This window comes from Aythya fuligula, chromosome Z, assembly GCF_009819795.1.
Source record: "Aythya fuligula isolate bAytFul2 chromosome Z, bAytFul2.pri, whole genome shotgun sequence".
In the NCBI taxonomy this organism is placed as follows: Eukaryota; Metazoa; Chordata; class Aves; order Anseriformes; family Anatidae; genus Aythya; species Aythya fuligula.
Genome location: NC_045593.1, coordinates 69,403,077 through 69,427,994, shown reverse-complemented (window position 1 = coordinate 69,427,994; position 24,918 = coordinate 69,403,077). Strand labels below are relative to the sequence as shown.

The following is a 24,918-nucleotide window of genomic DNA, read 5'->3' as shown; positions in this document are numbered from 1 at the left end:
TTTTCAGATGCCACCTTGAAACAGTACCTTTTGACCACTGTGGAGAGGAGAGAAACAAGGGGAATGAAATAAAAGCAGCAGTCTTTCTTTAAAAGTGCTCTGTTAATAACACAGCTCTCATCCTCAGGGCAGGGGAAGGGACTGCTTTCAAAACACGTCTTGGCAGGCAGTAAGTTAGGCAAGATGGAAATGGTTACAACACCACTGGGACCTTTACTGAAGCTGCCATGAGGACCAGGACCTGGACAGAGGAGCAGCTGGCAGTGATGCAGGGAAGACCTTGTCCAGGTTGTCATTTTTGCCTACATCACTGAGAAGCCTTCAGCCAGCCAGAGACAACGTGAGATAAAAAACTAACAACCAGCTAATTATTAAGCATATCCAAACAGTCCCATTTAAGTCTCCTCCTCTTTCAGTGCCACTGAGCAATGTTTAACCTCTATGCCTCCAGCTCAGAAAGGAGGTGGAAGAACTGGGAAAGGACGGAAACGTACTGGGGGCATGACTGGGAGCAGGGGAAAGTTTCCTCATCAGCCAGCTACACCAAGAGACGCCTATGTGAAGAACGAAACGACGAGCGTGAAAGCAGATCTTATCGGCGGTGAGAGGCAAAGCGAAGGTCAGGAGCCAGTAACTGCTCGTGTGTCTGGGTACGAGACCAAAGAGGCAGCAAGCGAAAGTAGCAGATGGCAGGTTCACTTTCAGCTGGAGGAGGCATTTCTTCCTCCCATCCACAGGTCGGCCTTGTGACCCGTTACCACCAGACGTTGCATATCCACCAGCTTTGCCTAGCTCAGAAAACCCGCAAGGCCAATTCACATAGTCACGACAGAAGAGAAAAGCCTCCAAAGCCTGCAAGGGAAACACTGTTGTAGTCAGGAGGAGCATACCCAGCTCGGCGAGCTGTGGTGCTGAGCAGGGAGGTGTGTGGGCCATGGTGGCACAGGGAATGCGCCCTGCCAGGCCTCACCTTCGTGCAGCAGCGCCTGAAAGAGGGACTGATACCTGGTGGTGAGAGCCCACCTTTTTGTTCCTTCACAGAGGTGTTGGTGTCATACAGACTGCTTTCATGTGACCATTAAAAACTGTCTGCAGCTACTTCCAGTCAGCAGGCTGCCTTCTGAAGCACATCTAGAGATGTGCCTTGCTGCCCTGCAGTGGGCTGGAGATTGACATGTCCTTGACCGCAGTAAAGATAAGTTATCAGCTGAAGCCATTCTGCAAAACACAGATCATGCTTTGTAGGAAAGCAACTCTCTCTCTTTAGTTTGGAAAAGAGACTGCTGCGGGTGATCTGATTACAGTCTTCTACTGCCTAAAGGACATTTCAGAGAAGACAGAGCCAGGCTCTTCTTGGGGGTGCCCAGTGAAAAGGAGGAAGCCCTGGGCACATGTTGCACGAGTTGGATGTGAGGAAAAAACTAGGAGCACGGTGCTGGACTGGAAACTTCCAGAGATGCCTTCTGACATAACTCCGTCAGATTCTTGGAATCCCATCCAGTGTGACCAGCCTTGCAAGCCAGGACTGATCGTCCACGTTCAACCAAGCAGATAAACGCTTTTGACAGAAGAACATCCTCCATGTGCGATTGAGACACCAGCCCGCAGACTTCTTGGGTGGTTCAGTGCTCAGCCTTCAGCTCAGTGACTCACGCCGCACCTCTGCTGTGCTGCCTGCCCTGCAGTCCTGGAAAGGCTTTGCACCAGGGAGGTGCTGCATCTGCTACACACGCCAAAGCACCCTCAGACACTCTTCTGACTACCCGGCTGAAGGATTTTCTGCTGCAGATTTTCTGCAATTCCCGCAGATCTCACAGGTGTTGCCTCCCACAAACCTCACAGGTCTGTGCTGAGGAGCTACTGTCCTTACAGAAAAGGTAGGAACAGGCAATGACACTGTGCCTGCTGGTCTGCCATAGGGCCAGATTCAGTCCTTCGTAAAACACGGGGGCCAAATCGTCCACAGCGCTTCCCACTGCCCCCCACCCCATTAACGCTGCATGCAATTTAGAGGAGCTTAGATGAGAAACCTAAATTTTTGCCAGGCTGCAAGGGGTGAGCAAAATCATCGCTCGGAGGGACGCTTGTTGGGGCTAACAGGAGAGTTAGAGCAGGCAGGCAGAACTCGGCCTACACCCTCAGCTGAATCCCTTCACCGAAATCCCCTCCACCTGCTCAGTAACAACAACCTCATTTTTCTCTTTCTCTCTTCTGTCGTTTGCTCCTTCTGGCAGAAGTGAAAGGAAGCATAAATCATTGCAACGCTGACGGTACCTGCAGAGCATCTCCTGTCACTAACAGAAAACTTCAGGGGACAGAGCATGTCTGACAGGGCTTTGCAGAAGTTGGAGACACCTGCTCATGTGTTTCTTTGCTGACCAAAAAGATAAGCGTGAAAGCCACTCAAAGCATATACCTCTTTTTGGTCTCACTCATTTCCCCAGTTTCTGGGCCGTCTGAGGTGTTTACTAAGCAAATTCAGAATTGTTTAAAGCTGAACGCACTGAGCTGGGCCAGATCTAGAATAGTCAACCAAGGAGCTGTACTCATTTGCCTTTTTTTGTGCAGCTGGAGGTCTCGGGAGCGACAGAAACTGGCCCAGCAATGCATATTAATCTTTCGATGGTGGTTGAATGCTGTTATCTTGTGGGAGATTCTTTACACATTGTGGCTGGAGCCGAGCTGCCTCAAGCACAAACTTGACACAGGACTTTTCATCCAAGATCGGACTCTCGGTTGGGGTAGTGACATAATAATCAGTAACATTTTTGTATGAGGCTCCCATATCTAATCCCAGATTATGTTTCAGATAAAAGCACGCATGTGGTGCCGCAGTTGCAGACTGATCGCTGTGTACACACGTTGTACTTACTGGGCACACAGAGAGTGATTTTACAGGCGTGCCCAGAACACCCAGGTCTGGCTGAGCACATGAAGGCCGACCGCAGAAGTTGTGAAGCTTTCAGGACTTTTGAATCCATTGGAGGTATGAAAAAAAGAAAAGTGCATCTATACACGTCTTGGTCTACACTCAGGATTCCTGGATACTGATAGTGCATTCTGAGATACTGAGATATTTATGCTGGGTTGCACACTCTTTGAATAGACTACCAGACACCCACAAATGCTGGAAGAAAAACATATATATATATATATTTTTTTTTGGATTGGACAAAATTTCTGTCTGGGAAAAAGGAGACTTGTTAAGGAATCCTGGTTCTAGAGCCACTTTCTAGATCCTGAGGTCTCTAAAATTTATGAAATGGTACACTTATTTAGCTCATCTCCAGCTCCTCTTCTCATCTCTGAGCAGGACTGAACTACACATTGCTAGTCAGCAGGGCTAGTGTATGAAGAGGGACAAATGCTGCAAAACGACATGCTTTGTCTACAAGGCGATTTTAGTGCATGGACTCCACCTGCTTTGAGATCTTGTAAACCAGCAGCAGGAAAACCGGAGCTGGCTTGCTCGGTTTTAAGATTATTTAAAATGAGTTAAACTCTGTTTAATTAACCTGCTCCTCGTTTCTGATGGGTGTCCAGATATTTTTACTGACTCTGATGTGCTCCTCACCATTTATGCGTTCTTGCTGTTGGCCAGCGGCTGTCATCACCAGCGATGCTACATATTCACAACAGAGTGCTCGCTGAGAGGGGATCAGTGGGGTCTTGAGGAGATTGTAATATGTCCCCATGACTTACACATGACTTGTGTGCTGGCTGAAAGTCACATTAAATACAGAGAAATATGTTTGTGCTACAGGGTGCACAGAAAGGATGCGCTTTCCGTCGCTGTTTGCCTTGCACACCTGCATTTTTAACCAAAATACATCAGCAAGAAAGTCTCGGAAATATCCTTCAACAAATAGGATTAGAATTGGTGTGGAGAAACAGTGCCAGCTGCAGTGAATGGACATTTGGGAGCAGCGTCAGGTCTGCCAGGGTAGCTCTAACACTGGAGCAACTCGGCACTCGGAGAAACACGGATGTTCCTGGCAGAGGCACCCTGGAGCTGCTGGAGGACCCTTGTAAAGACAGGTCTGCCTTCACTGCCCTGTGGTGCCGGACAGCAGCTCTGCTGTGGAGAGAAGCCCCTAGGTTGTAATTCCTGGGTTTCTGACTCCAGAGTGGCAGAGCTGCGGTTTGGGCAAGTTCAGAAGCACCTACCTCAGCTTTCGCTTCGGTTGTTGTGCCTCTCAGGGCTGCCTCCTTTCAGTTTCAGGGAAAGGGAGAAAAGAAATCGGCCAGAAGCTGCCTGCTTCATTCAGAACTGCACAGTGTGAATTGCAGCAGGAGTAATCTCATCCGACTGAAACAAAACTCCCTCCCCTAATCTTGATGGTCTCTTGTCAGCAAGTGCGAACACATAGAAAAACTGAACATTGCTACCATTATTTGCACCTATTGTTCTATAAATGACAGATTCGGAGGAACGTGACTTTAAAAAAAAAAAAAATAAAAAAGAAGGAAACAACCTAAAGGTCTCTCAATTGTGTAAAAAGCATTCCTGCACCGTAGGGTGGGTGGTCCACTTGGGAGTTGTTATGGTTTCAGCATAAATCGGCACAAAAGACTAGTGATGTGTGTGCAAACACAGCAGTCTCGTAGCATCACACTTAAAACCAGGTTAGCCAAGTGGCTTACCTGTACATTGAGTCGTGTTTAACATAAGTATTTGCCTAGATGGCTGTCGAGTGACTACCATGACTACCAGAGACTAGCAGCCAGTGCCTACCGTGGTGCTCCAACATTACACTCGCTCTCTGTTACAAATCTCAGGGGCGTTTTAAAACCAAGATGGATACGCTCCCATTTTACACAGAGGGTAAGAGGGCCATAAAACTCAGCGAAAAGGACGATTTCACACCAACTCAGGGTGTCAGGGCTGTGTGTCAGATTGAATTCCCAGCTTGAAGCACCCAGGAGCCATCTTGTGAAGTTGCTGAGTCCCTGCACCTCTTGCTGCTTTCGGCAGAGACCAGCACTTACAGACAAGGCCCTGATCTGCTGGCAATGTGCATGCTAGAGAACGACCCATCACAGCTGTGAGTGTCCTGGGACATGGAAAATGAGGTGTTTTTAAACATGGAGTAGCAACCCCCTTGACCAGCCTCCCCGAAAAATCACTAACAAGACCCAAAGCAAAATCCAAGTCCTTTTGCAGAAGGCTGTCTGCTTGCAAAAATCTGACTGCAGCGTTTGCAATATCAAACATGAAAAATCTTTTCCTTTTTGGAAGAAATAATTAAATTTCACATCGAGTACAAAACATTTTAATATGTACTTTTTTAACTGTGACACTTGCAGCTGAGCTAGATGGAAATCTTTGCTCTTGTTATGGCAGTGTTAATTTAAAACAATGACAACCACCACAACATTTTAAAGTGAAGCTGCACTGCGGATGAATTGCCTGGTTTAGACATTATCCAGTCAGAGGAAGACTGATTGGGTGGGCAATATGGAGCCAAGCTTTATGCATGATTTCAGATAACTCATCAAGATTCCACCCATTATGAATTCACCCAAATTTGTGTAGTTTTGGTTACCCCATGAGCTATGAGGATGAAAGTGCAAAGGCACTCACAGGACAGAAATAAGAGCACCCTCTAGTGGTTGTCGTCACAGATATTAGCTAAATCTTTCTAAATCAGCGGTTAATATATCTGCTTTCTCAAGCAAACAGCCTACCCAAAAAGCCTATTAAAATATTCCCGTGAATATTCTGTATGCTGTTCATGCTTTCTCAATTCAGCTGATACAACTGCGAGGTTTTATTTCGTTTATTCGCCAAAAATGCTACAGATCAATAAAAAATGTTTTAACGCTTTCTGTAATTTAAGGTAAAATAAATCTTTCAAGTCTTTCAGGTTTTCATTTTTTTTCAAGGAATTCCTCAGGAGGGACAGAGAAAATGACACAGCAGAAAATTTGGTCTCCATATCAGAGACCTTATTAGAACCTATAACAGAAGTTAATGGATGCTTGCATAAAGATGAGAAGAAAGTAATGTGGCTTCTGTAAAAGGGAGTCACATTTTCCATATCGCTGCAGATCCTGCTGGTGTTCTCTGAAGGAATTATGGAACATGTAGACTTCCTATTTAATCCTAACTTTTTTAAGAAGCCTAAGTATAGCGCTTACTATAAGATGATACAGAAGTTACTATCTGACAGTCATCAGACATAAAAAGAGAATTAGAAAATAAGCACTCTGCTGGGATGTGTAAGTAACTTACGGGCAGCTTTGGTCAAGTTAGCTTCAGTTAGCTTTGGCTGAGCAGGAGTTACAGAAACTGCCCAAGGAAGGAGACATGGACTGAGTTTTCCCAAAATCAAAAGATTGGGAAGAATGGTTTAAATGCCAAGTAGCCAGCAAATATGCTTTGTCTGACTTTCGTTTCCAAGCACATTCTAGACAGGTGCTCCTGCACACGAGTTTGCAGCATCATATCAATATCACATTTTACTTAGCTTTATTTATTTATTGTACTCCGTGATTAAATTGGAAAGTAACATTCTTGTTATCTATTGCCACCAAAGTTTACTATTTACCGAGTGGGTCCTCTGGGATTTCCCAGGTAAACACGAGAGTTAACACAACTGATGTCCAGCGTGAGGAACTTTGCAACCAGGATTCTGCCCAAACAAAGATGGTTTTATGTTGTATACACACCTTATTTATTTACATATTTTACATATTTACTCGTATGTTGTATATCTGTTGCATACATGTTTTTGTAAACTCATTTTATGCATGCATATTTTATGTTTGATGCAGCATTCAGTTCTGAGCAATCACTCTGGGAATGGTAAGAAGAGGTAAGACAGCAAGTTTCATGGTACCACATGAATTAATAAAATGAGTGAAAGAAAAGAAAATGAAAAAAAAAAAAAAAAAGTTACCAGACCATTAGGGCAGAAACTGAGGTTGTAACTCCCTGCACTAAGACACTCCAGAAGATGGCTCCCATTGACAAGAGGAAGGGCAGACCTAGGAAAAATAAAACAGAGATAAAGCATTGCATGCTGCTTAATATACGATCAGAAATAGCAGTGCTCAGAGAATAGATGGAGTGGGTAATATAGATAATGCGTCCAAGTCCACGGATGTTTGAGGCAATTTGTACAGGCACTTTCAGACTCTGGTTGACACCAAGGAAGAGGCTAATTAATCCATGGGATGTTGCCAGGACTTCGCCATCTCGTAAAAGCTGTAAAAAAAAAAAAAAAAAAGGAGTAGGAACTCATAAATACCTCAAATTCAAGCTAGAAAAAAAAAATGCAAAATTCAGAACCTCTTGAAAATCTCAAAAACAAACAAAACAAACAGAAACAGGGGAAAAAAAATAAATTTAAAAAGTGATTTTTTTTTTTTTTAAACTAGATACAAACTTTGGCAGACCAAACTCCAAGCTGATTGAGTGCTACAGAAAGGCTTATCCGCAGCCATGTGAGAGAGGCAGAGCACACCCAGGCTCACGAAAAGCATCACATTCCTCCCAGCATGGGTCTGCAGTGGTGGTGAATCGGCTACAATGGTGGGCAGCGGCGTGTGACGGGTCTTCACCAGGGCACGGCCAGATGTGGAGGGAAGTGTGAATGCCTCCGCTCGGAGGCGAATCATTCCATTGCCTCCGCATTCAAAAGACCGCTGAAAACAGGGAGCCTTTGACCCCTGATGTAATTAAAACTCTGGCTGAGGCAAAAAAACAAGGAACTGTAGTCCCCTGCAACAAAAGTGCAGCGTGCTTTCACTAGACCCCAAATCTGGCCGGGAAGAGACAAAGATTCCACCCCCACCCCCACTCCCCCACCCCCACTCCAAATTACTCCCCAGGCTCCAGGCGAAAATTGGACATACCACAATCCCCAGGAAAAGGGCTCTGGCAAATTGCAGAGCTCGGTGTACCTCTTCAGCAAAGAAAACCAATTCCGAGAATAAACCGGCTGGAGATAAAAATGGAAGGACCTGCTGCTCTGCAAGGCTTTGATTTGAGCACATTAGCAAGAAATATTTGAATGAAGGGGAAGTAACACAGGAATGCAGTGCATTTCTCAAACATGTAAGGAAGGAGCTCAGAGCATCAAGAACTCTTTCAATTTTCCTTCTCTCATGAATGGTTTCAGTTTAACCCGGGGCTTTTAAGGGGGATTGAAGCCCTTGGAATCCACTTTTCTGTTCCAAGAGATAAATCTATTCATGCTGCATGCGAAATTGCTGTGGTCACTGTTATTCTTTCTGGACAAGCAAACCCAAATTTTCCCCTAAGGAAACACAACAGAGCTAAGAAAACACAATCAACTAATTCAAGAAATCCAAGTAGCATGTTAAGACCCTGGTCAGGAGTTATTTTCTGGTCATGCTCGGAGCTTACTTTCAGATTACGTTCAAGATTCAGGCGTTGTGAATGATGTAGTATCTCCGAAGCACCTCCTGCTAGATAGCCCCGCATTCCTGGGAGGCTTAAGCCATATGTTGGCTCCATATTTCTCTCACTGCTAGGTTGTTGTGAGCCCAGGACACACGTTACATGTTACATGTTACCTAAAATACATGGGCCAGTTACTAAGACCAACCCCACACCCTCCTTTTCCTCCCGTCCTCCAGCACGCTGAAGCAGCCTCAGTTCCCGGTAGCGTCCATCCTGAAGAGCAGAACAGGGGCCTGGGGGCGCATGTGGGAAGAAGTCATCCCATTTGTTGCTAATAGTCGGAAACCAAATTTTAGGGAATGTTATCTGATCAAACCCGTGGTTGACAGCACCAAAACGTTTTGCAGAGATCTGCAAGTGCTGGAAGAGTTGCATCTTGCTCGAATCCTGGAAACTGGGACGTGGTTTTCTTGCTACAGCAGATTTCATCAGCTGTTTCATCATTTTCTCTTCCAGCTACTCTGCAGACAGGAACAACTGAAGCTGACTTGGAAGCAGTCACAGAAAGATTCTCTTTATAGTATCATTTTTAAAAAGAGTGTGGTACTTTGAATTATATGCAGCAGAAACCTGAAGTTTCTTTATAAATGCTTACATTGTGAATCTCCTTAAATGCTTCAGGAAGGCCAGAAGTCCACACTTTTCCCCAGAATGTGCAGCCTTTCATCATCAATACAGCTAGATCTCATGTCCCTGAGATTAGTATAATTGATGATGTATTGATTTTCTGTCTCAGAAATGCCTGAGCTGCTCTTAATAGAAAGAAAGAAGTAATTAAAGCATTAGGCAAAGTTTCTATGTTGCTATGGAAAAGCTTCTTTGAATGCATTAAATAACTGACAAAAAAAAAAAAAAAAAAAAAAAAAAAAAAAAAAAAAGGAATATTGAGAGAGAAATAAATCTACCAGCTCACACATCCCTTTTACGTGGTTTGTGAGTGTCCCTACCCACTGAAAGCCCTGTGCATTTGGGGAAGAGGGGGGTGGAGGCCAGTGACGAGTGGTGTCCCTCAGGGGTCTGCCTTGGGACCAGCGCTGTTTAGTGTCTTTATCAACGACAGTGGGATCAGGGCACCCTCAGCAGGGTTGCAGAGGACAGCGAGCTGCGTGGCGCAGTCAGTACGCCAGAGGGAAGGGATGCCATGCCATCCAAAGGGACCTGGAGAAGCCTGAGGAGCGGGCCTGCGTGAGCCTCATGAGGCGCAGCAAGTCCAAGGGCGAGGTGCTGCAGCTGGGCCAGGGTAATCCCAGGCATGAGGACAGGCAGGGTGGGAGAAGGACTCGCTGAGAGCAGCTCTGAGAGAGAGACCTGCGGGTTCTGGTGGAGGAAAAGCTCGGCATGAGCCAGCAGGGTGCGCTTGCAGCCCAGAAGACCAACTGCGGTCTGGGCTGCACCAAGGGAAGAGTGGCCAGCAGGGCGAGGAGATGAGTGCCCCGCTCTGCTCTGCCCTTGCGAGGGCCCACGTGGAGTGCTGCTCCCAGACTGGGGCCCAGAAAAACCTCCCAGTGCCCTAGTTTCATCAATTTATATATATATATATCTTCCTACCGCTTTGTTATTCTTTGCACTGAAGTTATTACCAAATCATCAGGGGCTGCTGTGCTGCAGTTCCAGAGCACGTCTGCCGTGTTGCCACATTTTCCCATTCTTTGTATGGGAGGGAGATGGGCTTTCCTGGTAAAGCAGTGGAAGAGGATTTCTCTTCCTGGACTGCCAGCCAGCAACAGAAGTGTGTAGTCAGCTTTGTGGTGATCTCTGGAACTATAAAAAGCAAGCAACATTTTTTCATCACGCCTTGACACTTGCCTGCTCATGGATGTGAAACCAGCATTTTCTGGTTATCTTTCTTCTTCGCTATTAAAAGCAAACATATTCAAGTCCTACTCAAGAAAAGTAATAAAACAGAAAAGCCATGAAAAATGCTAGCAAATAAAAGAGATTTAATTTGTAATTTCACATTCCGTCATGTTCTGTCACAGGAAAATAGTAACAAACTTGCATTAGGCTCTCCTGTCAGGAAAGAATGCCAGTTTTGGCCTTTACACGTTTGCACTCCAGTTCTTGCCTACCTGTGCTTTTCAGATCTGTTGCTCAAGCATTCAACGCTCTCCGTGCTTCCTCCATTATCTACCTGCTCAGTCAAGATTATATACATCAGTTGGGAGATGATAAATGGAGCATGAAGACAGGTCACATTACTATGAAAATCCCCTCCTGCAGCTCGTGAACAAATGAGGAGATCTCACAGAGGGACGACAAACTTAATTTACTCTGCATGTCCCATTCTGTCCAAGAGGATGACTCACTGCCTATCTCTGAGCTATGGCATAGGTGAATTCAGAAAGAGAACGTACAAACCCAAGCAGGTGCACTTGTATTTGGCCTTAACAAGCTCCCTTCATTTTTCCTACGTCACATGCTCCTCTTTCACCAAGACACGAGGAATGCTTTGCCTTCTATTTATTTAAGGTAATGTAAGATAAAGGTGTAGCAAATTAGAAACCTGATGGAAATATAATCTCAGAGGGCACGGTATTTTTTGCCTTGCATCCCCAAGGAGGCAAGAAGTTCTCTCCCATAAAGACACTTGAAATCATTGGGCAAAATCCAATCCCTTAGTCATGCTAGGAGGCAGCAGCCAACCATTTAATCAGAGTGTGTGTATTGGCTGGTCAGCTGCTGACTACACAACTCAAATGCGGCTAAAATTCATGCTACCACCTGAACCATCAGAGGGAGAGGGGAGAGAGCTGAAATGAGATTTTTTTTCTGCAGCGACACTCCCTTTGAAAGACAAACCCGTTGAAAATACGACGTTGTTGGATCTGTTTCTCAAGGAACAAATATTTTTACTGAAAGAGGACAAAAAAAAAAAAAAAAAAAAAAAAGTTATGTTGTAGGTAAGTGTCTGAATGCAGATTGCTATTACGACTCTGTGGACACAGAGAAATAAGTATATTGTGAGTCTAAATGTAAAGATACAGCACAGCAGCTGCTCTGCAGGTAATTCCCAACATAGATGAACGCTGAATCTCGTTTGAAAGACCCCAGCAAACAGGATTATGGCCGCTATGTGGCCACAGGTATCTAAATATGTAAATGTCAGCTACTGCGTGATTCTCAGTGACTACAAGGAAGAGGCTTGCTGTCTTGGATAATGAATCCATCGGCCCCATTTCCACCACTGGGCATGGGCAAACACTGAGGGAAGAGGAGAAATGAGGCAAATACATGATACCTCCTCTGCAACACTCCCACAGCCTCCAACTATTTTCAGCTCAGGGGATTTCCGGAGCCTGAGGGGGTGTTCATTCACTATGATAAGCACAGACCTCTTCCAAATACTTGGCCCATCTGCCCCAGGCGCCAGAGAAACACCTTCTGTGCAGCGCACAGTCATGCAGAGAGGCACTGCGGGAAGAATGAACAACCTCCTGAGGTTTGTCTAGAGCCTACCCCCACAAATCTGATGGTGTGTGCTCCAAAAGTCAATGGCCATCCATCCCCTCATAATCACCTAGGATGTGGTAGGCCTCAGGCTTAGCCTTTCCAGGTAATTTCTTGTCTGGGTGAAGAGTACAAGCCTACTCGATTGTTGGTTTTTTTTTGTTGTTGCTGTTCTGTTTTGTTGTTTGTTTGTTTGTTTGTTTGTTTGTTTTTCAAGGGAGGCAATGCCAAATAGTTTAGCACCCATATTGTTCTTTCCCATTTCCAGTTTATCCTTTCTGAAAAGCAGGAAATACAACTGGATACGGCACTCATGGTGCAAGCTTATCATGGATTTGTGGAGCGGCATAAATATAACTATATATATTAAAAAATATATATATATTTATATATAATTATGGCTGCAACCAATTCAGATATCGCCGTCATTTATGCAAACTTAGGACTAGGTTTCCCCAAACGCATCACGTTACATTCATCTACCCTGAGTTTAATCTTTTCTTGCTGCCTAGCCACCCACAATTCTTTACAGATGACCCTCATTCTTGCTAACTTAAAAAAGCTTTGTATTGGCAGCAGACATTCCTATCTTGCTCCTTACCCTTTTCTCCAAGGGAATGATGAGCTGTCAAGCCACCGGTTTGCTGGCTCCCCACACTCAGCTACTCACTGATGCTATTCACCATGGGTATGAATTAATGCATGTCTGCACTTGCTGATTAATGATGGCTGCTATTGGCTACCAGCGGCCAAGTAATACCAAGAATTGCTTGGCACACAGCACCTGAAAAAAACTCTCTAAAACATGGTTATAATTATGATTAAATCCTGTGCACCCATTAGGCTGTGCATGTTTAATATCATGAGTACTAACACATGACTAAAAGAGTGCATACAAGACAGTCTGCAAACCCTTGCGAATGTGTCGCTATCTGTCCTACTGCCTTTTCCCAGCCAGGAAAATCAGAAGTGTTGCATTTGATTCATTCTGGGAGGAAGCGGAGCTGGGGAGAATAGTCTGTTCTGACTGCCTAGCCAGACTGACCCTGAGAAAAAGAAAAGAAGTAATGAAAAACTAAGAAAAAACACGTAGCATATGCTTCTGAAACAGTTCCCCTTAATCAAGCACTAGCTGCATTGCATGAGTCGCTGTGGCCCATGGCTTATTTTGCTTAAGTGCCTTGCCTCTGAATTTGCTTTTGTTTATATGTTCTAATGTCCTTTTAATCCTAATTCTGATTTGATTGCATAATAACAATATCCTTCTACCCTCGAAGCCCCCCCCCCCCTTTTCTTTTTTTTTTTTTTGTGTGTGTGGTCCCAAACTTCACGTTTTAACGCAGTTTTGATGTGTGGCTCGTATCGAACCATTTGCCAGCCCCCAGGCACAGCTCAGAAGTTAACTTCTCCCTGGATTTCTACTCCCATAGAGTGAAGGGGGTTGGAAACGAAAGGCACCCAAGCGCACGTGCTTGTTGCCCAAGCAAACAGTTCAACTTCCAAGCCACCCAGTAAACACCGGGCTTCAAGCAACTTTTATGTCACTGTCTTGTGGCGTGTTTGCCAGTCTCTGTGCAGGTCCATCTTTAGGAAAGCCTCAAGGAGCGAGGCTGGAGGAGCGTGTGCTTGTCCCACACCGTTCCTCAAGGCTCTTTTCCTGCAGGCCAGCACCGCTCCCTGTGCTTTTCATCGCCCAAATGCCTCCCGCTAGCCCCGGCTGCCTGGCTGCCAGGCGCATCTGGCCATGTGCACTGCGGCACTTCCCCAACTTTGTCAGAAACCTCGGTGGGAGCGGAGGGCTTGAGGATTAAAGCCCTGAAGGTTACCGAAATGCCTGAGGGCAATCTGTGGCACGGGGAGCACCGGGTGGGTGAGGGGAACTCCCTGCCGCCGGGGCGAGCAGCTGGGCCGGCTGCAACGCCTCGCTCCGCGTTTAAATATAAATATATAAATATATATATATAAATATATATATATAAAGTGTCGTTTCCCAGGAGCAGGGCGTCCTTTTCGCAGCGTTTGCAGCACACTCTGCCGGCTGCCGCCGACACTAGCAGCGGGCCCACGTGAGGGGGCCGCGGGCACCCGGCGCTGGCGGGGCGGCAGGGGCACGGTGCGTGCAGGTAATTAACAAGGAGATGATAATTACCGCGGAGAGACCGGGGCAGGGCAGGCGGGGAGGGGTTGGGGGCGGCTTTTTTGGGGGGGATTTGGGGGCAGCGAGCCCCAAGGGAGCTGTGGGGGGGGTGGGGAGGAGGGCGCCGCGCTGTAAGGTCACCGCGGCTCGGCCCGCGGCCAAGGGAGCAAAGCTCGGGGCTGGCGGCCCCGCTGCCGGCTCCTGAAGGACGGGGCCGGGCTGCGGGCAGCCCCGGGGCCGCTGCCCCTCGGGGTGGCTGCATGGGCGGCATTTGCATGACAAAGCCCTTCGTGCGTCCATAACCGGGGCGGCGGGGCCCCGCCGCGGCTCCTTCGCCTTCGGCTGCTGGGCCGCGCACAGCCGCCGGGGGAAGCGCCGAGGGCCGGCTTCGGGCCGAAAAAGAACACAAAAAAAAAAAAAAAGAGGAGAAAAAAATGAAAAAATTGAGGTACCGATCGCCGTGACCGCTGTAGGTCACCCGCGCTGCCGGCGGCCGCGGTAATAAACCATCCTTTTTTCTTTTTTTTTTTTTTTTTTCTTTGAGGAAAGTGTGAGGTGGGGGGATATCAGGACAGAAAGCGTGGGGGGCTTTGTGATTTTTTAATTATTTTATTCTTTTTTTGTTTTAGGGGAAGCGTGGTGGGGTGGTGGCTGTAGGAGCGTGCCGGGGGAGGAAAATGGAGCGCGGTGGGGGCTATCTTTTGGAGTTTTGGGGGGGGGGGGGGGCGGGGGCTGAAAATGCCTTTTTTTTTTTTTTTTTTACATTTTTGTTGGGTTTTTCGGTCTGTTCTCGGATTTTGAGGAAAGAAAAGGCCGCGGCGAGGGCTGAGGCCCGCCAGGCCTCCCGCCCCGTCACGGCGCGGGCCGGGGCAGCGCCGCCCTCCATCTTGTGCGCGGGGCGAGGCCCCGTGTGGTGCTCTGAGGACAAAAGGGTCATTAGCCGGGCTGCGCGGCGCCTCCCGCCTCGCTCCTGCCGTCTCAACTTCTTCCATTATTACCTTTTTATTTTTTTTTTCTTTAATTTTTTTTTTTTTTAAATATTTTTTTAAACTCGCACCGTGTTGCCCAATGCCGGCTGGGTGTGGGGACGGTGGTGGTGGTGGGGGGGGGTGCTGAGGGGAGGGGAGGGGTGGCGTGAGGTGTGCGCTGAGGGGAGGGGAGGGGAGGGGAGGGAGGGGGGGGGGGTGCAGAAAGCCCTCGAAAAGGCGCGCGCGGGGAAATCGCAGGGTCATGCGCTCCCCTCCCCCACCGCCCGCTTCCCGCCTCTCCCCTCCCCCTCCCCCTTCCCCAGCGGAGCCCCCTTCCCCTCCCCTCCCCCCCCACACCCCCCTGCACCCCCCCCATATCCCGGCGCCACGCAGACCCCCCCCCCGCACCCACCCACCCCTCCCTCCCCTCCCTCCCCTCCCCCTCCCGTTTCCCGGCACCCCCCGCACGGCGGCGGGACGGGGCTGGGGAGGGGGGGGGGAGGGGGCGCCCGCGTGGGCGGGGCCGCGCGCCGCGCGCCTGCGCAGAAGGCGGGAGGGGGGCTCCCCTCCCCGCCGGCCCCCTCCCTGCCTCCCTCTGTGCGCAGGCGCAGTGCGGCGGCGGCTGGGCGAGGGGAAGGGCGAGCCCGGCGCTGGCGGAGCCGGGGGGGAGCGCGGCGCCCGCAGCACGGCCGCCATGGCCGCGGCGGGGGCTGGGGGAGCCGGCGCCGGGGTAAAGGCGGCAGCAGTGAGAGCAGAGAAGGAGAAGGAGGAGGAGGAGAAGCGGCCGCCCCTGTCGGCGGCGGCGCTGGCCAAGATGGAGCGGAACCGGCAGCGGGCGCTGGCACTGCGGCAGGCGCGGCTGGCGGCACGGCCCTACCCTGCCGCAGGTCGGATGGAGGAGACGGGGCGGGATTGGGGCTGGGGCTGGGGCTGGGGGTCGGCGATCGGCACTGGGGTGCCGTGTGGGGCGAGGCGGGGGGCTGCGGGGGGTCCTGAGGGGATACGGGGGAGAGGGGGGGGGGGGGGGGGATGGGGGCCGCCAGCCGTTGGGCGCGAGGCGGCGGGGGCGGTTGGTGAGGGGGGGGGGGAGGGGGGGGCAGCGCGCGCGCGGCCGTTAGTGAGGTGGGGGGGGAGGGGCGGCGGCGCGCGCGCGCGCCTCCCCCCCCCCCCCATCCCTTTTCCTTCTTCCCTTCCCTCTCCTCCTTTTTCCCTTCCCCCCCTCTTCGCTACCACGCGTGTGGGGTGAGGGTGGGGGGGGGGTGGGGGAGGGGAGGGAAAGGGGGGGGGGGGGCGCTGTGTGCGCGCGCGCGCGCTCTCGCCGCGGGCCCCCCGCCTCGCGCCGCGGGGGGAGGGCGCGCGCCCGCGCTCGCCCCCTGTCGGCAGCGGCGGCGGCGCGGGGCCGTCCCCGGTGCGCGGGCGCGTAACGCGGCGCCTCCCTCGCTCCCCTCCCTCCCTCCCCTCCTTCCCTCCCTTCCCTTCCCTTCCCTTCCCTTCCTCCCTTCTTCCCTCCCCCGTTTGTCTTCCGCAGGCGGCGTGCGGGTGCGGGCCCCCGCCAAGGTCGTGGACACGGGAGGGGGCTTCTTCCTGGAGGAGGAGGAGGAGGAGGAGAAGGAGGAGGAAGAGCGCGGCAGCGCCGCCGCCAGGATCGTGCGTCCCCCCGGTAATAATGGCTGGAGGGAGCGGCGCAGGAAAGAGGTGGCCGGGGCGCCGGGAGGAGCAGGCGGCGCCGCGTGCGTGGAGCTGGCGGGGGCGGGCAGGAAGGCGCGGGGGCGACACTGAGCCGGGTCGGGCTGAGCGAGCAGGGCGGGTTCGGCAGCTTTTTTTCTCCCTCATTTTTTTTTTTTCCCCTTTCCCTCCATTTCCCACCCTCTTCCCCCCACCCCTTTCCCCTCCCTCCTCCTTTTCTTCCCCCCCAACGCGTCTCGCTGGATTAGCGCGGTTTCTGGCGCGCCTGCATCCATCGGTATTCGGGCGGCTCGCGAGCGAGCGAGACGCGATGAAAAAGGAAGAATTTTAAGCCGCGGAAGTGGGACGCCGCGTGTGCCCTTGGGCTTAGCGGCTTTTTTCCCAGCCCCCGGTAAACGCTATTTCCGTGATTTCTTTCGGGATTTCGGGTTTGTAAGACCTATTTAAGCCTAAATCCGCGCGGTTCCGTCGGTCTGGGGGAATTTCGAGGTTTTTCGCTAGCCTTTATGCCGCGATCTGGGCGCTGCTGCAGTGTCAGCTTTTATCGTTATAAAACGTTGACGCCAAGTTGCTGATCGTTCGGTGGAGGATTTCGACATATTGCCTCGTGATATTCCCTCTCCAAAAAGCAAATGGAGAAGTAGGAATCCCAAAATAGATCCACTTTCTTCTCTGGGAATGTCTTTGTCTTGCTTTGTTCTGCTCTGAATCAACTGCAGGGCCGTTGGTGCAGTGTATCTCTTTGTTAGAAATCACCACCGGATTTCGTTAAGAGCATAAACGGCTAGCAGCCTTTACTGCTTTCGAGAGGCTTATGCTTTTCTGTTCTCTTTTTTTTTTTTCTTTTATTTTTATTTTTTTTAAAAAAAGAAGTAGATCTGGGATGCCTTTGCACTGGGGTCGTTCTTGCTGTATAATTCATAACGTCATTGTCCTAATAAAATGCCTTTATGTTCGGGAGTACTGCTTTAAATTACGAAACGTGATGTAAGAGCATGGCTATGCGAAGTGCTGAAGCGCCCGCCCCGCTGTCGCTAGCGAGACTGAATTGGGATAAAATGTCGGCTTTGCTAGATTCAATCGGCTATAAATGCAAACACTATTAAAAATGTATGATGTTGCATGTCAAGAATTAATTTTCTATTTCAGGTATTATTAATGCTCTTCACCGCTGCTGCACTTCGGCTTACAAAACTGTATAAAACCACTAATTTTCTGCTAGGATTTTTTTTTTATGTTACTGTTCAAACGAGCATTCCTTCTAGCTGCGGGTACGTGAATCAGTGTTTCAGGGTGTCACATGGAGCATAAAGCAGATGGCGATGACGCTGGAGGTGATCTCTACCCGGCGAGGATGCGGCCAGGAGTGATGGCCGGCACTGGGATGAGCCTGGGCTTGGAGCAGTGCTGAGAGGGCTTGGGGAGAGGATTGTAGTGGAGCTCCATCCCCATTCCACTCCTAGCAGCTCTCTGGCCATCCACCTCCATTTCTGCCAGCTGGAATGCGCAAGAGCCTTGCCAACTGCCCCAGGCCTCCGTTGAGCTCTTTTTGGGAGAGGCAGGTGTGGCCGAGCTAGGAAGAAAACTGGAGCAGGGCTGAGTTGGATTGTAATGCCAGTGCGGCTCCTGTACTGCTTCCTGCTCGAGCCACGCTCCCCTGCCGCCATCCCCTTCTCTGGTTTCTCCCGTCCCTGCCCGCATGTCTCCTGCATATCAGGACGTGCTTTGAGGGCCGGAAGGGAGGAAGCGGTAGGAGGGGATACAAAGCACCTCATGGGGAAATGCGGGGGAATTTTCTTTCTCGCTTAGCAATTGTTAAGTTGAAACAAATGTGTGCTCTCGAATGTTGAAATCGGATACTAAATGCAGTGAACCTTCCAGTAAAAAAAAAAAAAAAAATCTATCAGCAAAGATGGGATTGCATGATGATGGTTCTGAATTTTTACTGTATCTTTCGGGTAAACTTTAACAGAGGAATTAAACGAGCTTGTAATGAATAGTATAAAACCAAATGTAAATTTTAGTAAAGTTGCTTGTGATACCAATTCCATATGTTTGTGTTCAACGTGGTGGTAGTTCCTTTTAAAAAAAAATATTTCTTTCCATTAGCACCTGTGCTAGAATTTGACTATCTCATCTGTGGAGACTGTGGCAAAGAATTCATGGATTCCTACCTTATGCAGCACTTTGATTGGGCAACTTGTGATAATTGCAGGTATTACAGATAATCAGGAGAGGGAAGCTTTATTTTGTGTAAAGATTGCTAGCTGTAATTTGGTAAATTAGCCCTTAATTAAAAGGCCGTCAGCAGAGAGGTTTCTCAGTAACTTTAGACTTACTGAAAAAGTAAGAGGAAGTTGACTGATGGCCTCTGTATTTTCCATTATGAAAGTGAAAAATGGCAGCGTCACCTCATGAGCCTGTGTTGGATGCAGGACCTAAGTAGGGGTTTGTGTAATGTTCTAGAAACAATGTCTGGGAGTGGCTAGCGAGCCTGGCGGCATGCAAATTCATGCCTGGTGGAGGGCACTGTTTAAATAACGAGCTGGGCTGCATAACGCGGTGTCTGCTTTATAGCGCGGGGCCAGGTCCTGGGAGAGAACTCCCTGTCGCAGTGAAGCAACTTTGGGTAGCCAGAAGTTAGCAGAGGTGGGCCTGCAACATGGCAGCCCGAGAGCAGGGCCCCGCGGGGTGCGAGGGGAGGCGGCCCCCCTGCTCTGCCTTCGGGCGGGGGGCACGCTCGGCAGGCCGCCGGGATGGCCGGGCAGGGACAGGCGGTGAGGCAGCCCACCCCTCTGAGCGTGGGGACGGGTGCGAGAGGGGATGGAGGAGGAGAAAAGATGGCTGCGAGTGCGTTCGGGGAGCTTCCCAGGTAACCACGTGGAGTGGCAGAGTGCCTGCGTAAGCCACAGGCAGCTCATCGCCTCCAGGGACAAAGTGCTGCCTCTTCGGGGGTGGAAAAAGGCACGGGAGGAGAGGGCCTGGGGACTGGAAGGCAGTTAGTTACCCTTTGGACTAGTGGCTCTCGGAGCCGAATGTTGAAGGAGTCGGTGGTGCAATAGCCTTTACTATGAACTTTGAGATTTGGTAGAGCTGTATTTACAGCACTGCTTCCTTGATGACGGTTGCTAGCACTTCCTGCTTGGCAAACTGTTCCAGATGAAGCAGTTTTAAGTTGTCCTTAAGTCAGGATTTTGTAAATTTTTTTTTCCATTAATTGGTGAGTGCCGCTGCGGTTAGACAGTTTTTCATCTGTCTGGCTGAAACTGCAGCATTTTAAGGTCTTTATTTGACTCTTTCTCGATGCTTGCTGAATTGCATTTAGAAACGAGTTCTGTGTGCTAATCTCTTTCTGGGATCTAGCAGCATATGGAGTGTGTATATTCTGTCTCAGGTGATCTGACCTGTCTCACATTACACATTCTTTTTCTCTTGACCATGTGTCAGGCTTGTACTTTTGTCCTCTGAGTTACATCTGTGTTAGGTGAACAGCCTAAAGCTACTCATAATCTCCCAAGTTTCAGTTGTTCCTAGTGTAAGAAAATAAATAATAATAATAATAAAAAAAAAGCCCTTCCAGAGAAACAAAGAAACAGCTTATATTCGCTCAAATTGGAGGGTTTTCTAGCATAATTCCAGTAAACCTGTATCAGAGTTTAGCTAGAGTGTTCGACTTCAAAATTAATTGCATACATTAAAAATTGAGAGGATGAAGGCTGCTGGTATTTCAGGAATGCTTGGGGATGGGATGGGGACTTAGAGACTGATAAGTAGTTTTCAAGAAACTGATAAGTAGTTTTCACGTGTAGCTTTTTCATGATTGTTTTACGTCTTCCAGAGATGCTGAAGATAAGCATAAGCTTATAACAAGGACAGAAGCCAAAGAAGAGTATCTTCTCAAAGACTGTGACTTAGACAAGAGGGAGCCGGTGCTCAGATTTATTGTGAAGAAAAACCCTCACAACCCTCGGTGGGGTGACATGAAACTTTATTTAAAGCTGCAGGTATAGAAACCGTTGGAGTATTTCAGCCTCTTTTTTTTTTTTTTTTTTAAACCTTTGTGTGACTTCGATGACCAGAATTTATCACTTCAGTCCTGATTGCTGAGTCATTTTGATAAAGCCAGGTATATTAAGTTTGGCTTGTGTAAATTTTCTTTATGGTCGAAGTAGCGAGGTATGGGCCAAATTCATGAAAATGTCCGTGTTTTAAGGCCTTTTAAAGACATTTATGGACCAAGATCTCGGTACCCCTGTTTGCACAAGTACGGGCCATAAAAGTTAATGGCCTTTCAGTGCTGACCTGAAAGGCGTTGGGCAGCTGCTGCTGCCTCTGGCCCTTTGTGGCTCGCGGCCCCGGGTCTGCAGCTCTGCCCTGGGAGCGAGAGCAGCAAGTCGATTTTACAAGGCTGTAATTTCCCGTTCCCTCCTTTTCTCAGGAATGCTGCTGCTTTGCTTGAATGTGCACAAATTCAGAGCGGGGTTTGGTTTAAGGAAGTTAATCTAGCTGGTGCTAAAACAAATCTCCTAAGCTATCTGTCGGTGTGGAAGGAATGCTCACATTTGCAGTTCAAAGGCGAAGAGATAGGAGGCAGAGACAGGATTCTTGGTGGTAGGCTTGACTTAGTTTGCATATGTATAGGGGGAAATTGTGCCTGTGAGTTAGAATAGTTTATTTTTATCGTTTCAGGGGAAAAAAAGAAACACATTTGTGTCCATCCTGTAGGTAATCAAGCGTTCTCTTGAAGTCTGGGGTAGTGAAGAATCATTGCAAGAAGCAAAGGAACTCCGCCGTGACAGCCGAGAGAAGATAAAACAGAAGAAGTTTGATAAGAAGGTTAAAGGTAAATGCTCAGACTTGCATAATGCTATACTTAAAGGAACGTCCAATTCCGCGTGAGGGTATTTCTGTATCCGATCAAAGTGGTTAGCGCTCGGTGTGACAAAATGGAGGCTCTGCATGACCTGTGTGAGTAAGCCTGGAGCAGTCCGGTCTGACCTCGTGGCTAGCTAACTCCTCGGAGCAGAGGGTGGGACTAGAGATCTGAGGTCTCTTACAAACTGAGTTAGCCTCTTGTCCTGTGGAAATGCTGCAAGTGACAGAAATGATGTATAAAAGTCCTTTACAGCGTTTTAAAAATTCTTTGGTATGACCTAGAGCATGCCTGGGATTGTCTCTGTTACTCTTTCTGACTTGAAGAAAGCAGATTTTTTTTTTGTCAGTGGGTTATAATTCAAAAATCATACATGTGCAGTGGGATAACTGTAAATGAAGGCAGAAAACGCCTTTTCCCACTGTTCACAATGTTCCAGTTCAGAGTTTTACTGGTTTTCATCCGTATTTTTCCTAAGAAATTAATATTTAGGAGAGTATTCAGCGGGTAGGTGAAACTACAAAAAAAGGCTTTCAGCTCAGACACGCCGGTCATTTTAAGAGCCTGCGCGTCAGTTTCCTAGCAAGAGCTGAGGCTTGGCGCGGTGCTGCCTGCGCGGGGCTCACACTCGGAGCCAAAGGGCTCGGGCTGGCCGCGCTGGCATTGTCTGGAGGAGGCAGCACAGAGGGCTGAGCAAACAGGAGGGATTGCAGCAGACCGTGGCAGAGATGATGGAGTTCAGGGCAAGGACAGGCCTTAACATGACGGCGTTTGCAGCCTAAATGACTTGGCTGGAAATGTTACTACCCTCTGCTGCTTAGTATTCCCGCCACCCACTTGCAGCATGCAGAAAGTAGTATGTCAGGCTCGACCGCGGGGCGCTGACTTCACTGCAGCTGCTGGATAGGCAACTTGCTGCTGGGCGTAGAGCTGGGAGAATGCAGAGTCATTTAGGACGAATACTGTGACCTGAATGAGAAGTGCTTCTTCTTAGTCATGTAAAACAATGAGGTGCTTCATGCTTGCCTCCTCCTTCCAGCCAGCCCTTCTGGATAGCTTTGAAGGGCAGCACGTATGAGGCAACACATGCTTACTCCAGGTGGAAAACCTGGGAAATTTTGCCATTGTATTTCCTGTCCTTTAAAACCCTGTGAACAAGGCGAAGCTGACTGCAAGGCAAATCAAAACTTGTTCCTGCAAACGAGTATTGCAAGAACAAATTTATGTCAGACGGGCAGAAAGCAGGTTGTCAAGGGTAGGCCTCAAAAGGTGGGTGGGTGGCTTGAGTTTTATTCACTAACGCTTCACCCTCTCAAAAAAATCCTCTTAACTTTCTCCTCAGAGCTCCGCCGCGCAGTGAGGAACAGTTTGTGGAAGAGAGCAGCTAGCATCCACGAGCATGAATATGGACCAGAAGAAAACATTGATGAAGATACATACAAAAAGACATGTACTGTATGTGGCCATGAATTAACTTATGAGAAGATGTAATTTTTTTCTAATTTAAGTATCTTTTTAATTGTATTTTGTATTAAAGTCAAATAAACTAATTATGACCAAAGCGTGAACAACTTGGGTGAAGAATGTTTCTTTGTGAGAAACTACAGAACAGTAAGGGTGGGCTTTCTGGATGGGTCTTGGGGTGGAAGATGCACATTTGTAACAGTTGAAGAAATGGTTACCTTGCTGGTGAAAGGTAAGTTGGCATCATTACCCTATTCTGATGAAATTAAAGGTGGAAAACTTCCCCAGCTGCTAGCTGGGTTCCAGTTACTAAGACCCGTCACGGGCAGCAGGGCACGGGGTACCCGTAAGTGAAGGTGGGAGATGCCTTTCCCCACGGGCTACAGTACCCTGGTCCTTGGCCTCTGTAAGCACACTGGGAACTAACATGGCTGGTGCAGTCAGCACTTCAGGAGGCAGCCTCCTCTCCTTCATGGGGAGCTGGAGCCCTCTGCCTGCAGCGAGGGTGGTTTTTTTGGGGGGAAGAAGAGCAAGAGCACAGAGAGCAGCCCGCGGTGAGGGGCTGTGAGGCCAGCACCCTTGTGGCAGCGAGCAGCCCTCTCCTCTGCTGCTGTTCCCTGCTTGGCCCAGGGAGCGCAAGATGGCTCCCTGCGCTCACCTCCATTTTGGAGGGAGGTGTGAGTAATTCTGGCAACTCCCTCCCTCTCCTTGTGCTGAGCGAGGCCGGGAGCAGCGTTCCCCTGCTGTGCTGGCTGCACTGCACGTACCTGCCTGCTCTCGGCGTGCGCAGGGGGACAGCTCGGTCCCAGCGCGCCCTCCTCCCTTTTCCAACTTTCCGCTGCCCTTCCTGCTGCCGAGGAGCGCACATGGAAATGGCTGCAGCCAGGCAGCCACCTCCGGTCAGCCCTGCCCTTTGTCCACCACGCTGACACGGGGCAGGCCGCGGGGAAGCTGCTGAGGCAGCGCAGCCCCAGAACACAGAGCGCTGCCAGCCCCTGGCTGTCTGGTGGCAAGGAGAGGGAAGGCGCCTGTGCCAGCGGGCAGCATGCACGCACGCCACCCGGGAAACGGGTCCGAACCCGGCTGCACCTAGCGCAGCACAACCCTCTGATGGCCGCGTTGCTTCAGCGCCACCCCCCAAAAACAGCTCGGACAAACACTCCCTGTAGCAAGCTGCTTCACCTTCATTTATTTTCATCTTTTAATTGTGGATTTTTTCCAAGCACGCCGCAATTCTACAGCATCTTTACGCTATCTGCCAACCCCTGTACTGCGGCAGCTCCAAGTTCCTGCAGCTAGCTGCCCGCATCGCTTTTAGGTACGAGCGTGTCATTCCTCCCTTCTCCCAGAGATCCAACCGGTTTCCCAGTCCAGTCCACCCAGCTGTGTGCCGCCGGACCGACCGGGAGTACAGCAAGGCTTGCCACAGACTGCAGGGATGTAATCAAAGCCCATGCGCACGCGGGAAGTTCAACCAGTTGTGAAAGACTTTGCTATTTGGTTTTAAATCACAGGATTACGCTGTCCGCACACAGGTGTTTGCGACTGGATCCCGAGCACCATTATTTGCCAAGGCTGAGAGGAAGTTACAGGTTTGCAAGTTTTAACCGCATCATCGCTTTTACAGAAATCATATCACAGTCAGTCAGATCCCCACCATTGGTTAATATCAGAATTCCTCACTGATCTGAGACAGTGGAAAAAAAAAAAAAAACAATTAAACTCTCTACACCGCTAAATGTTTCTTCAAAAAAAGGCTATTTGATTGCTCAAGAACATTAACAGAAAGGTCTGAAGCAGAAGTCTGTGCACAACTGACAAAACCCTTGCATAAAGCAAATTCGTAACACTTAACAGTATACTCTAAAAGAAGGGAGGGGTCAGTCAAATCAGAGAGGGGAAGCAGACAAAG

General features: G+C 49.2%; 1 protein-coding gene across 1 annotated transcript; it reads left to right on the top strand.

Annotated features, from left to right (window-relative positions):
• The first annotated feature begins 15,618 nt into the window (after window positions 1-15,618).
• On the top strand, window positions 15,619-23,110 carry XPA (XPA, DNA damage recognition and repair factor). The gene is made up of 6 exons (XM_032206286.1): window positions 15,619-15,870; window positions 16,512-16,643; window positions 18,779-18,884; window positions 20,508-20,673; window positions 21,395-21,512; window positions 22,885-23,110. Exons 1-6 carry the CDS (start codon window positions 15,678-15,680, stop codon window positions 23,031-23,033), a joined length of 864 nt encoding a protein of 287 aa, XP_032062177.1. The 5' UTR covers window positions 15,619-15,677; the 3' UTR covers window positions 23,034-23,110.
• Window positions 23,111-24,918: the final 1,808 nt, after the last annotated feature.

Coding starts and splice junctions, on each gene's coding strand:
- XPA (XM_032206286.1), top strand. CDS start 15,678: ATGGCCGCGGCGGGGGCTGGGGGAGCCGGCGCCGGGGTAAAGGCGGCA. Junction 15,871..16,511: donor ACGGCCCTACCCTGCCGCAG/GTCGGATGGAGG, acceptor TGTCTTCCGCAG/GCGGCGTGCGGGTGCGGGCC. Junction 21,513..22,884: donor GTTTGATAAGAAGGTTAAAG/GTAAATGCTCAG, acceptor CTTTCTCCTCAG/AGCTCCGCCGCGCAGTGAGG.